The sequence below is a fragment of the Eschscholzia californica genome, unplaced genomic scaffold (assembly GCF_041429995.1).
Source record: "Eschscholzia californica isolate CP2 unplaced genomic scaffold, dmEscCali1.0.p SCAF_6, whole genome shotgun sequence".
Lineage (NCBI taxonomy): Eukaryota > Viridiplantae > Streptophyta > Magnoliopsida > Ranunculales > Papaveraceae > Eschscholzia > Eschscholzia californica.
In genome coordinates this window covers 26,846,490-26,861,396 of record NW_028238483.1, presented here as the reverse complement: position 1 = coordinate 26,861,396, position 14,907 = coordinate 26,846,490, and the positions used below count along the sequence as shown (strand labels likewise).

General features: G+C 34.4%; 1 protein-coding gene across 1 annotated transcript; it reads left to right on the top strand.

Moving 5' to 3' along the window:
• Window positions 1-8,663: 8,663 nt before the first annotated feature.
• Window positions 8,664-11,042, top strand: LOC147533020 (uncharacterized). Its single transcript, XM_086650005.1, has one exon. It carries the CDS (start codon window positions 8,664-8,666, stop codon window positions 11,040-11,042), a length of 2,379 nt encoding a protein of 792 aa, XP_086506131.1.
• Window positions 11,043-14,907: the final 3,865 nt, after the last annotated feature.

The window sequence follows — 14,907 nt, the reverse complement described above, 5'->3', positions numbered from 1 at the left end:
AAATTCCAATATGTTAAGGCTTGGTATTGGAAGGAATGGTCCATGTTATCATTAACCAAGACAAGAGAAGACTGATTAGGTGGATGAGATTGAAGAGGAGCAAGGATCTCACTGCTAACATCTAATATATGTTCACCAAATCCAACACCAACATTGATGGTTGGTATTCCCTTAGCAAATATTGTCACTGCCACGTCCTCTGGCTTATGGTAGCTTGAAGGATCCAACGCAATTGCTCTATTTGAATCAGCGACAACTTCAGCGAAATTAATGATGATGTTAGTTTGGGCACGGCTTGCAAAAAGATGAGGGTTGTGAGGATCCATGTTGTTGGCCTTTTTTTTGGATTGAAACTTCTCCTTAATAACTGTGTAGTTTTGCAACAGCAAATCGGCTTGAGAAGGAGCTGCTCGGGTGTGAGTAACCTCTTCGTATTCAACTTCTTCGTGATCGACTTCTTCAACTTCTTCGTAATCTTCTTTTTCTTCTTCAGGTTCACTTTCAATATTCTCTCCCATTACATGAGGTTCGACTCTATGCTCATCAAAAATAGGTTTTTCCCATTGTGATTGAGCTTCCCTCTGATCAACAATAGGTTCGATTGAAGTAGTAGGGTTGGATGTCGAAGTAGAAGAATGATCAGAATTAGGGCTGCGATTTTCATCGCGTTCTTCTTTAATATCATCTGAATTTGCTTCAGTGAACGTATCTTCGGCTTTCTCTTCTTCTCCTTCGTCGGAATCCTCCTCTTGTACGACAATATCATATCCTATCGATCGTCTAAGTGTCCTATCAGTAATAACTTTTGCACCTTTGACAGAAATATAACAACTCTTAAAAGTCTCTTGTGAAGTATAATCAGTAACATCAGAAGCCAAATCCCCTAAAAATTTTGTGAAATCAGCACTGCTATCTTGACGTTTCTCTCCTGAACCAAAAGAAGCCCAATTCATTCTAAAATTTTGCTCAACATTAGGCATCAATGCCCCATTATAAGTATGTAAAATCCTTGCTGCTGCATCATGACTTATAAACTCAACAAAACCATAACAATCAGATTGACCCGTTTGCTTATTACGAATTACTTTCACATTAACAACCTCTCTAGTATGAGCAAAATAACCATGAATATAACTCTCTTCCATCCAAGGTTGCAGATTACCGATCCAAAGAGTTCGAACCTCATCGACACTAGTTGGTGGAGAGGTTTGATACGAATGTTGTTGTTGTTGTTGAGGCATCATGTAAGGTTGAGCTTGTTGTGGTGGTTGTTGTTGGTTCCAAACAGGAGGTGTAGCTTGATTTTGGTAAGGTTGCAACATACCCCATTGTTGTTGCTGTTCCATCAGCGGTGGTGAATACGGTGGTGAATGGCTTGGTGGCAAATAAGAATGGTAATACGGTGGTGGTGGTGGTGGTGGTGTATATGGTGGAGCTTCACTAAAGTTAGAGTATGGTGAAGATATAGCCATGGATGGAGTGAAAAAAATATCCGTGTTTTGTGAAAACATAGAAGTAATGGCGGTGGGTGGTGGTTGTTCCTTAGAGATATAAGAAGATGAAGAAGGATGATACGAAAGATAAGACGTACTAGGTTTGCCTCCGGGTTTCCAAACATATGAACATGCCGAATGCTTTTTTGGATTATGATGATTTTCTTCTGTATTTATTTTGTCTACGGAGTTGTGTTTTGAATAGTCTAATTCGTATCCAAAATCATCCATACTTGACTCATCGAAATTTTCTGCCCCATAGTGGGAGAAGTTATTTTCTTGTTGATCATTGAAATAAATATCTTGGTAAGATAAATCATTTTCCTCGTAATTCGATCGATCTTCAAAAAAACTTTCATCACTATAGGACGAAGAATCCATTGATATAAACTAACCTTCACGATAAAAAAAAAAATCCAGAATTTTGATGGCTCTAGATACCACTTGATGTAGAAACGCAGCGGAATTAAAAGAGATGAATAATTAAGTAAGAACGATGAAAATAAAGATCAAATAACTCTAAATAATAAACTTGATTAAAACTTCAATGGGGTTTTTCTCTCAATCTGAGAATAATAGACAAACTAGATATCCTTTTATAGGATTCTGGACTTTCCTAGATAGACTTGAATTAGACTTCCTAAATAATTAAATACTGCAACTGCCTAAATAACTTGGACTCAAATATGAACCTTTCCAATTATTGGAAATATTAAAATAGCATAATTCCTAAACCTAAATTAATTAATAATCATACTAAAATAAGGACTTCCTAATTCTACTCTCTCTGGCCGGTTGGTCCATGACCGGGTCCGGTCATGGAAATAGTCTCCACGCCGGGTGCCCCTGCATAAAAAACACTGTAACTTTGACACCTAAACATACCTTAACTATACTAATTGTGTTTTGTTGTATGAAATATACATAATTTATACTAAATAACGTGTATCAATCGAAAAAACCAAATAAAATAATATGAAAACCTTGAAGGTGAAACGATGGTGGTTTTCGGTGATGGTCGTTGTCTTCACTATTCGGTCATGGCAGGAATTTTTTTCATTCTGTTATGAAAGAGGGTTTTCAGTTATACAAAAAGAAAGAGGTTTCGGTTATGGGATAGAAGATTGAAGAGAGAAAATTCAAAAAAAAAAAAGAAAAGAGAATTTTGGAGATTGGTTTTCAAAAGTGGGGTTTTTCTTATTAAAAGGTTATAATGGGTATTATGATTAAACAGAAATCATAGAGATCTGTTTTTTTATATTAGATGGGTCAATTTGGACTAGATATCTATTATAATTATTATTTTGGTTTAAAACCCTATATTAATATAAGGGTGGACTACATATGTGTTTAGGTGTATATTTTTTTTTACTAAAAAACCCAAAAATTATAATATTATAACATTTTAATTTTTGGAAAAGACAAATAAAAAATGCACTAATAATTCTGTCAAAAGCAAAACAAAAAATGCGGAAACCATTTTTTTCTTTACGAGAGAAATTGAAAAATGCTTTACCTAAAATTCTAGTGTCAGTATGTAATTGTCAAATGCAAAAGACAAAATATGAAACATTTTTGCAAAATAATTTTTGAGCAAAAACGAATTTGTTTAGAAAGTTACAAAATAGCTGAGAACAACCTAAGATTTGTTCAGAAATGTTCAAAAATATTTTTCACGTTGATTTCGGGGGTAAAATTGTACTTTCACAAAATATTTCTTTTTTCAAATATTATTTAGATTTTGGTTTGGTTTCATATTATACCTCAAATTTTGAGTTTTTAAACGACCCTCCCTGATTTGTTGGCATGATTCTAAATTAAAAACTAGATATCTTACATGATTTTGTCTACATTACATTAATACAAATTTAAGGAACATTATGATAATTGAGAGTTCACATTGTTACCGTAACACAAATAATTGGATCTTTGAAGGCCATAGCTGCATAACAAGACCCTAAAGTGCACTTACATACAAGACCATTAAAGGCCACAACAAGTCCTATACTTTATTTACTATATGCCTTTTAGATTTTTTTTTAATTACAGAAGGATGAAAATAACCCTCATGAATTTAGTCCATGACATCTTAGATTTCAGATAGTATTTATTAGAAATTTACAGAGAAACTGTAGATTCAAATGCGGCTTGGTTGTACGGAGATGGCATAGGAATAACATCTTATCGTTGACTGACTCCATTAGTGTTTTGTCATTGTCGCTAGTGATAGATAATTTATGTTGCCTTCTAAGAATTTTGCCATGTAATTTACAATATCAAGGTAAGTTCACAGCAATACTTGATAAGAACAAAGCCACAGACATTCCTGAAAATCAGACAAAACTTGAAAGAAACAATGTAAACTAAAGATCCTGTGAAAATTCACCGATACTATAACAACATTATGTTTTTCATCACCATTGATTTTGGTTCTAGTTCCGATTTCGAAACTATCTCATCTTGATTTGAATCAAGATCCAACAACATCATATTGAATACTTGATGACGAATCACTTTATGATAATGTCGGTGGAAGTACTTAAGTTCACAGTCAGAAGGTTGTAGAGGAGACTGGTTAAAGTTGTTGAATTTTTCAATTTAGTGATGAAACAAATCTCCTTTTCTTCTGCGTGCACATATTGAGGAAGGATCTTGTAAACTATGAAGCAAGATCTCGAGAAACCAAACTTATATTGGTGTAACACCCATTTTTGTAAAAAAAAAATTAGATGGAAGTAACAAAACTCTAGGTCAGTTTGGTTTGGATGAAATACTGATGGGTTTAAAAATCCTAATCCTCTTCACTTTTGAACACAACATATAGATTGTGTAGCTGCTCCTTAGTGAAGGAAGGATAAACAAAGAAGAAAGGAGATAGAGATAGAGTTTTGTAGAGAGAGAACGAGACATGATTGTGGTATTAAAGGTGTCAAAGGCAAAAAGAGGTAAATTTCCTATCTCCTAATTCTTTTGTAGGTTATTTCAATTTATTCCATGATAGCTTTAGTAATCCTAATCAAATAGTTTCTATAAATAATGATTAAATGGTTTAGATATTAGTTTTATCAAGAATTCTATAAAACATTTACATGAGACAGTATTTTGGTCTAGTTTAAATTGAATCTGGTATTGATATGTGATGAATTTGGGTGTGTTTCTTATATGTTTGAAATTTCTGTTTGTCTATTTTCTAATGATTTAAACGGTGCATTAATCGGAGTTCCGAGTGCGGAGTTATAATAGTTTTCGTACATGGTGTAAGAACAGTTCTCTACTGTATTTAGGTCTAGTTTAAACTGAATCTAGTATTGATTGGTGAAGAATTTTGGTGTGTTTTTTATATGTTTAGAAAGTTCTGTTTGTCTATTTTCTAATGCTTCAAACTGTGCATCAATCGGAGTCCCTAGTGAGAAGTTATGACAGTCTTCGTACAAGGTGTCGAAACAGTCTCCACTGTAATTCGATCTAGTTTAAATTAAATCTGGTAATAATATGTGACGAATTTGGTTGTGTTTCTCATATGGTTGGAAATATTTGTTCGTTTACTTTCCAATGCCTCAAACATTTTATTAATCGGTGTTCCGGGTGAGGAGTTGTGATAGTTTTTGTTAAGGTGTCAAGACAGTCTCCAATGAACGAATTTATGTAGTTAATTCACATGGTTTTTGTTCTTTAGGCAATGTATCTCCTAGATAGATAGATACCTTCTATTGGTGAGTCTATATTTGTTAATCATTATTTGGGGTTGCGATCTACGTGAGGATCTACTATGAACATTATTTCTTTTTCACTTGTCATGTTTCTTTGGCTTGGTATGTTTAGTGAACTTGTTTGTAATTCATTATTAGCGCCAATGTCTGTTGTGTATAGGTCTGAGACACCAAGTGAGTGTTTGATGATTTAGACTTTCGACATAAATTTGTATGAGCTACATGTCAAGTTTGGATGCTATAAAGGTTTACCTTGCCTTAGTTAAAGGCATGATATTTTGCATCTATAGGAAAAACAGGAAACATCGTTTTAACATGAGGGTTAGTACTGGATTAGAATACGAGAACCTTGAAAACCTAATGATCAAGAACATAAATTATTAGTTTCTATAAGCATGAGGTAAATCTCGTTGTATAATGTTTGTACTCATCGTTAAATTTCAGAGAATGACAATAATAAATATAAATGCAATGCTTCCTTAATTGGGGATTGAGTTTGCCTACCCGGACCTTAGGCTTGTGGAAATCTACTGCAGTTGGGTTTCGACCCAGATGTTCTGTTTTTCAGGTATTGATTTTTTTTTCAGGTATTGATTGTGCATTCATGATAGGAGTGGCTCGTGGATCCAGTTTGCAAATCTCAATTCTTCAATTTCAAGGCGGCTAGCTTGTTTGAGATTTTGAATTTGGTGCACTACAATTGGATTCAGATTGGTCAAGGAAATCATGGAAGTAGTCAGACTATACTTTGTCTGAATCATCAAGAATTGTCTTGTCATTAGTGATGTTGAATCCTAAAAAAAATTCATACGAAGAAGTTCACACTCGTGGCGAACAATAGTAGTCCAACGGTGATGAACAAAGTCTTTTGATCATATCCATTCACAAGATGATGCAAATAATCATTTTATTGATGGCATGTTGTCTAAAAAAAACCTTAAGAGTTGGTAGTGGTTCAAAACATTGGAGGACACTCAGAGACAATATGTTCCGTAGACATTTCAAGAAATTTTAAAACATTTCGAGACATTTATCCATAGACAAAATGTCTTTATGGACATTTCAAAACATTTGGTTTATATACAAAATGTCTTCGAAACATTTCAAGACATTTGGTTCGTGGGGACATTTCAAGATATTGAATCCATGTACAAAATGTGTGGTGGATATTATTATTATTATTATTATTATCATCATCATCTCATCATTGAAAGACAATTAGTAGACATTTATAATTTTAATATTATCATTATTTTCTTTTTTTTTTTGAATTATATATTATCATTTTTGTCTAACTATATGAAATTTTTACTTGTACTAATATTTCAAAAATATATTTTATGACTTTTGTAGATATTTGAAGACTTGATGGCCTATTGGTGGGCATTTATTATTTTCATATTATCATTATTGTCTAGTCATATGAAATAATATATTTGTACTAATATTTCAAAAATATATTTTTCGATTTTTGCAAACATCCGTAAATATCTGTGGCCATTGATAGACATTTGGCCTATTATTTTGATGTTATCATTATTGTCTAATCATATAAAATAATATATTTGTACTAATATTTCACAAATATACTTTTCGACTTTCGTAGACATCCATGAATATATGTGGAGATTGATAGACATTCGGTTGATATTTATTATTTTAATATTATTATTGTCGTATCATATGAAATAAAATATTTTTATTAATATTTCAAGTATATATTTTTTGACTTTCGTAGACATTCATAGATATCCGTGGACATTGATAGACATTTGATAAATATTTATTATTGAATATTATTATTATTGTCTTATCATATGATAAAATAAACTTCTATTAATATTTCAAATTTTTAAATTTTTTTACGTTTGTAGACAACTTTGTAAACTGGTGGATAATTGATAAATATTTATTATTTAGTATGATATAATAATATAGTAATATAATAATAATATTATATAACAATGCAATAAAATAATAATATAATAATATAATAATATAATAATATAATAATATAATAATATAATAATATAGTAATATGATAATAATATTATTGTTACTATAATAGAGTATTATAATAATATAATAATCACTACTGTTATATGTTATTTATTATATATTATTAATATAATTTGATAAATTATTATCTTCCTTACTGAAATGTCCTAAAGTGTAATTTTCATGTTTTGAGAAACATTTTCTCTCAAAAAGCTCCTTAAATTTACACTAATATGTCCTCAAATGTTTATAAAACCAATTTGTCTTGAAATGTCTATAATTTTGTGTCTCAAACGAATAACACAGACATTTCGAGACATTTGAAATGTCCCAAACGAATAACACAGACATTTAGAGACATTTGAAATGTCCCCAATCAAGAACACCGACATTGTGAAAATGTCCCCCAATGTTCTGAACGACTACCACCCCTTAGACATGTGAGGGGCTGAAATCGCGGGTCAAGAAGTCAAGAGGACCGTGCTGTTGACCCGAAATCACACCTTCACCTGTTAATATTCTTACATCACCGACGACGTCTTTGGGCTTAACCTGTAACAAGAGACAGAACACACGTGACAGTAAGATCCCTGGGACACTGGGATGGTGCCGGCCTAAGGGGGCTCCGACGGTCAAGTCAGTAAACTTGACAAATATTGAGGAATAATAAACCAGAGATTGAGCTATCGAGTTAAATATGTTATCTGAGCAAGACGATCGGGAGAAAAGGTGATACAACCGGGTGTATGTTTGCCTAATTCTCTGGTCGTCGAGTGAAATAAAGTGCCTGCACCCCTTGATCGCGAGGAGAGAGAAAGATCAGTCGTCTTCCTTGATCAGGTGGTCGTTAGGAGCAGGGGCGGATTTATAGGGTTGCCATATATGCCATGGACAACCCTATACTCTAAAAACCAACTTGGCTCAGTGGTAAGATTAGTGAGATTTATGCCCTAGGTGCTGGGTTCGAGACCCATTGGCAGCACTTAAAAAGTCCCTTTTTCCTTCTATTTCTTTTACCACTAATTTCCTCCCAAAAAACCCTACGTATACCCAACCCCAAAACCCTACCTATCCCCTCCATTTCTTTGTAAAAAAACTAATTAAACCCCCCATTCTTTGCCTCTCCCAATCAGTTCTTCATCTTCAAATTGTCTCCCTCAAAATCTCATCTCCATTAGCCCCTTCTCCTTCTCCAAAATCTATCTCTAGTCTTCCTCTCTAAATTGCATAGGTATTCAGGTAATAAACTAAAAATCCTAACATCCAGTTGGTAACTTGGTATTAAGATATTCATATAATCAATTATAGAATTGATGTTTAGCTTATCTAATCTTATCCATTTGTATAAAATAAGATTGAAGTTAATTGGTATAAAGATGTTCTTATTTGATTGTTTGAAACATGTTCTTATATTGATTGTTTGAAACTTGTTCTTTTATTGATTGTTTGATATTTTAACAGGATGTTATTCAAGTTCTTTACGCCTGCCCCTCGATTTACTGAGTCTAATACTATCGGAAATAACTCAATTGACGAACCATCCAAAGAACCTTCTTCTACTCTTGCTTCACCATCTTCAAATAAGATATTTAAAAAGGGGGGATATTTGGAGTTGGATCCTGGAAAAAGAACTCAAATTCTTCAATATCATCCAAATGATCAAGATGAAGTAAGAAGAGCGTATCTTGTAAACGGACCAACTAGACCAACCATGACAGAATATCCTCCTATAGTAATTGGGAAAAGACAACGTCGTTTTAATAATACTTGGTATAAAGACAATGATTGGTTGGAGTATAGCGTAAAAGAAAATCGTGTGTTTTGTTTGCCTTGTTATTTGTTCTATAAAGGTACTAGTAATTCGGCATTTGTGGTTGATGGTTTTCAGGGTTGGAATTTAAAGAATAAATTGAGTATACACGTTGGTGATCACAATAGTCATCATAGAGAGTGTGTCAAAGCATGTCAAGATCTTATGAAGAAAAATCAAGGTATTGAATCTTCATTTGTGAAGCATAGTACAAAAGCAGAAGCTGATTATCTTGTTCGTGTAAAAGCATCACTTGAAGCAGTCAAATTCCTTGTTAGAGGTGGAATAGCGTTTAGGGCACATGATGAAGGGGAAAATTCTACTTATAAAGGTCATTTTCTAGAATTTATTGAAGCTTTAGAGAGAAACAGTGACAGAATATCAGAAGCATTTATAAATGGTGCAAAAAATTGTAAGATGACTTGTCCCTCTATTCAAAAGGAACTTGCAAATGCATGTGCGGTAGAAATTGTTACGAAGATAGTTGGAGAAATTGGAGATGGTTTTTTTTGTGTTCTTGTTGATGAATCTGGTGATTGCTCTAATAAAGAGCAAATGGCGGTAGTTGTGCGGTTTGTTGATGATAGAGGATTCGTTGTTGAGCGATTTATTGGCATTGTTCATGTTGAGGACACTACTGCACTATCTCTTAAAGATGCTCTTAGAAAATTGTTGGGGGGCTTTGGACTGTGTCTATCTAAAATTCGAGGACAAGGATATGATGGAGCAAGTAATATGAAAGGTGAATTTGGCGGATTGAAGACTTTGATTCAAAAAGAAAATCCACAAGCCTATTATGTGCATTGTTTTGCTCACCAACTTCAATTGGCTCTTGTTGCAATGGCTAGGAAGCATGAATATGTTGATTGGTTTTTTCTTGAAGTGTCGCGTATTGTGAACTTTTTAAGATCTTCTAACAAACGGCAATCTTTGCTTCGTAAAAAACAAGTTGCTCATTTTGCAAATCTAATCGAAGAGGAGTTGGTGGAAACGGGTACCGGATTGAACCAAGAGTTGTCTATTGCAAGAGCGGGTGATACACGGTGGGGATCTCACTTTCGTACTCTTAGTAGGTTGATTGATTTGTTTACTCCCATTATTGAAGTTCTTGAAGATTTGGAAAGTGACAAAAATTCGAATGGTGTACCAACAAGTTTGTTGATTGTTATGCAAACATTTGGTTTTGTTTTTATGTTGCATTTGATGGTTGAGGTTTTATCATTGACAAATGAGTTGTCTCAAGCATTACAAAAAGCGGATCAAGATATTGTGACTGCCATGCAACTTGTTCAAGTAAGTAAGAACAAGCTTCAACAAATGAGAGATAGTGGATGGGAAGCATTTTATGAAAAAGTTGTGAGTTCTTGTGGAAATCTTGGAATCGATGTGCCCGACATGGAGTCAAGGTATGTGAAAGGTAATAAATCGAAAAGACTTGCTTCATTTTTGACAAATCTCCATTATTACAAAAACGATTGCTTTTTACATGTCATTGATTTTGTAATGAAAGAGTTGGATGATCGATTTACACCGGAAAATGTTGAGTTGTTGAATTGTGTGGCATGTTTGAACCCTTGTTCTTCATTTCAAGATTTTGACCTTAATTCACTTCTGAGGTTGGCAAGATTCTACCCAAATGACTTTAAGGATGTTAGTGATAGGGAGTTGTCTAGCCAACTTGAGACTTACATTGAGTGTGTCAAGATGGACGATAATTTTTCGAATTTGAAGGGTATTTCAGATCTATGTAGGACTCTTGTTCGTACAAAAAAGCACAAGACATTTGGATGGGTGTACACTCTTTTGAAGCTAGCTTTGTCATTACCGGTGGCTACCGCAAGTGTTGAACGAGTATTTTCTGGTATGAAATATGTGAAGAATCAGTTGAGAAATCGAATGTCTAACCCATGGCTTAATGATTGTTTAGTGACATTTGTGGAGAAAGATGTGTTTGCTACAATCGACGATAAAGATATAATCAAGCGCTTTCAAGGAATGAGTAAAAGGAGAATGAATTTACGCTTGGACTAGAAAGAGATTTTTATTTTGAGTTGTAATTAAAACATTAGTATATTTGATTATGTAATACTCGAATATTTTTTCTTTCTATAATATTTCGGCATACCTTGAGTTTTATTCCTGGATCCGCCCCTGGTTAGGAGAGAGAAAAATCACTTGTCTTTCTTAATCAGGTGGTCGTCAGGAGAGAGAAAGATCACTCGTCTTTCTTAATCAGGTGGTCGTCATGAGAGAGAAAAATCACTTAACCTCCTTGATCAAATGGTCGTCATGAAAGAGAAAGATCACTCGTCCTCCTTAATCAGGCGGTCGTCTTGAGAGATGATGATGGTAGCAGTCGTTGGTTGCCTGCTAGAGGTTTGGATGATCGATGTGAGAGAGAAAATAAGTGGTTAGTTGATTCTAGGTGAATTTGGATTTCGGGTGTTGTTCTACGTACTTAGATGTCTTTGTCTATGATCAAATGATCTTCATATAGTGTTTTGTGGTCAAATGTCTTTCTTGGTCAACTATCACCTGGTGGTGGCTTGTCGTCTTGAATATGGTAACGCTTGGACATGAATGCGGATACCGTAACTCCCATCCAACAGACATGTTCATGATATTCTTGACCAATTGTTATCTTGAATAACAGTAACGCCTCAACAAGCTTATGAAATAACGACCAACCTTTTCGTGCAGGCCTGATTTCTCTATTCAGTGTTGATTCCTTTATTTAATGCACGTGTATTTTCTTGTCACCCCGGACGCTCGAAAATGAATGGACCGGACCCATTTGTCATTTAGTTCACATGCTTGGCTCTTCTGTTGACCCATCAATCGTAGATTTTTAAGGGCATCCTTGATGACGGATTCTGGCCCATACAAGACATAGAGGCGGAACCAAAATTTTCAACTAGCCGATGCAGGCTTAAAGTTACTGCAAATTATATATTAAACATGTAGATATATGTATAAGTGTACCAATTTCATAGATTATTATGTATAAATAAATGTATTCTCTACATTTCACGGCCAGTCAACGGCGAAACATCTCGTGCCTGACCGACCACGGAACTCGATCGAGAATTTCGCTAGAAACCCTCGATCGAGGATTACGTAACTCTCGATCGAGGGTCTGAAGCAGAAGACGAAGGAGACTTCCTTTTGTCTTGGCAGCAGGGCCACAACAGTGCTGCTTTGCTGCAAGCCTGCAACGATGAAAACGAATCCCCTTTCTCCTTCATCATCCCAAGAAGGTGTCATGTCTGTCGGGTTTTTTAGAGAGTGAAAGAAGAGATGAAGAGAAAGAGAGGGTGAAAGAAAAAAAAAAGTGAAATATAATGGTGAGTGATGGTCGGTGGTCGGAAATGTTGAAGGTGAAGGTGAGGTGAAGATGAAGGGACAAAATTCAATCAAATAACTTTTTAGACCAACAATCAAGATACCCTCTAAGTCAATTTTAATTGACTAAGTCTTTATTCTCCGGAGACTATTTACGCCTTTACAGAACTAATTTATGCTCGGAACAATAGACAGTAAAACTTGTTTTTCTGTCCTTGTGCTTTATTCAATCTAAGGCACACTTAAACCTTAGTGTCCTCGATCCATATTGAATCAAGTGATCAGACTAAAAGCCCAAAACTAATTTACTTGAGAGTGAAGACTAATATTTCCAAAATAAAATATAGAAGAATTAGTCTCAAGTTTCATATAAACCAATAAATTCATCTCAATCGGGTAATTTACATATCAACTACTCTATGTTTACTTCAACAAAAAAAAAACTACTCCATATTTTCTGCCAAATAGACGAAAAGAACTGAATGGGTGGCTTGAACATAGAAGCTGGCTTTTACGTCATCAAAGTCCGCATCACTACCTCTCTTTATCAATCCGCAAGGTCTTTCGAATTTATTTCTCTATGGAAAGTTCCTAATGTTTCCTTAATAATATGTTCACAAACTTAGAAGATTAGATATTTCTTGCAACTAAAAAAAAAAGATAAGATATTTTTGATATTTTTATTCCTTACAGATACAGTGATACTTAAGGTCTAAGGTTAAATGAAATTTTTCTTTCTATCTCGGTCGACCTGGTCTGTCTATTTATTCCTAGTTTCATTAAGAAGTGGTGGGTTTGTTAAAAATCATAATCAACTTTGTGTATCCTGCTAAGACCATATTATTGTTTCCTACTTATTTTCTCTATTTGGACTTTGGTGGAGGACTCCAAGATATTAATTTGCCTTCTTTTACTATTAAAATAACAATCTCTTATGTTTCTAAGGTCTCATGGATTTATTTAGGGAACTTGATCTCTTAGATCATGGGATTTAGATTGAGCACATTCCGGGATTGCCCACAAAACATAACTTTTTTGTTTTTATATACTTTAGTAGGATTATTCAAAACCGAGGCTCCTAAAGGTAGTTTTCCATTTTTTTTAGTTAAATCTAAAAAGCGAACATAAGTATTTTTTTTTTATTTTTGTTGAAAGCGAAAATAAGTATAAGTTGTCTTGAAACAGATGAATGAATGTTTACTTTTGTCCGATCTTAATTTCTAATCCATTTGAATGATTGACTTTGCCAAATTTCGAGTTCATCAAGGTCAGATGATCATACTAGTCAGATTGAGACTATTAGAAAAGAAAAGGTTAATTCCATTTTGGCCCCTTAAAGATGACTAACTCACCAAAATGTCCCCCTGAAGATGACCACTTTCTAAAATGACCCCCTTTTTAAATTTTCCGTTTAACAATTGTTATCATTATTTTCAATACCCAATTTGTCCTTATTTTTTTTAGTTTATGTCAGGTTATGAGGTATCATGTCCATTTATGTCATTATAAGAGGCAAAGTAATAATGAGAGAGTTATGTTGAGAGTGAGACTATTATTATATTCAGGGCCGGTCCTGAGATTTCGGAGGCCCGAAGCGAGTTTTAAAAATGGGGCCTATACGCGTTTTACAAGGAAAAAAATTTCTATATCAGAACTTTCTGTGTTTTCTTTGCACATAATGTGAGGTTTAAACATGAAACTTGTGTTCATAACTTGCACTCTGAGTTGAACGATCTAGTTGAGTTACTCGAAAATCAGCACGGGTTCGGAGAGAGCCCTCGTCGGTCCATGAACGACCTCACAATTACGTGATTCAGTGAATTCGGAATTCGGCTAATCTTTATATTGTTTAGTATTTTTTTAAACCGAAAAAATATATATTAGAAAATTATTTTCTGAGAAAAGAGTTTCAACTTTTTTTTTAATGTTAATGGGATAGTATTGATTGTGGTTTGATTGTGATTGTGGCGCTGGAGGTTTTATAATGGCGGTAGTTGTGAGGTTTAATAATGGTAGTAGTCGTGGTTGTGATGGTGGTGGTAGTGGAGGTACAGTGGTAGAGGTTTAGTGATTGGGGTGGTGGTGGAGAAAGTTTAGTAATCGTCGTGGTAGTAGAAGTGTCAACCAAAGTAATTTTTTTAAAAATGTACAGTTTAATTGTGGAGGTGATGGTGGAGATAGTGGTAGAGGTTTAGTAACCGTGGTTGTAGTAGTGGAGGTAAAATGTGGAGGTTTAGTAGTTGTGGTGGTGGTAGAAGTCAACCAAAGTAGAAAAAAATACAATTAATAAGGAAAAAATGCTTATGCTTGAGATCGAACATGGGTTGTTTGGACTCCTTACCATGTTTCCTACCAATTGAGCTAATGATACTTCCATGTCTTTTTTGATCATTGCTTGTATAAAGATGCAAAAAATGAGGCCCCTTTGATTCTCAATTTTTTGGCTTTCGTGAGGCCCCTTGGCCCTGGGGGCCCGAAGCGAGGCTTTGCTCGCTTGCCCCTCAGGGCCGGCCCTGATTATATTCTTCCTTTGTTTCTCTCTCTAAAAATTGTA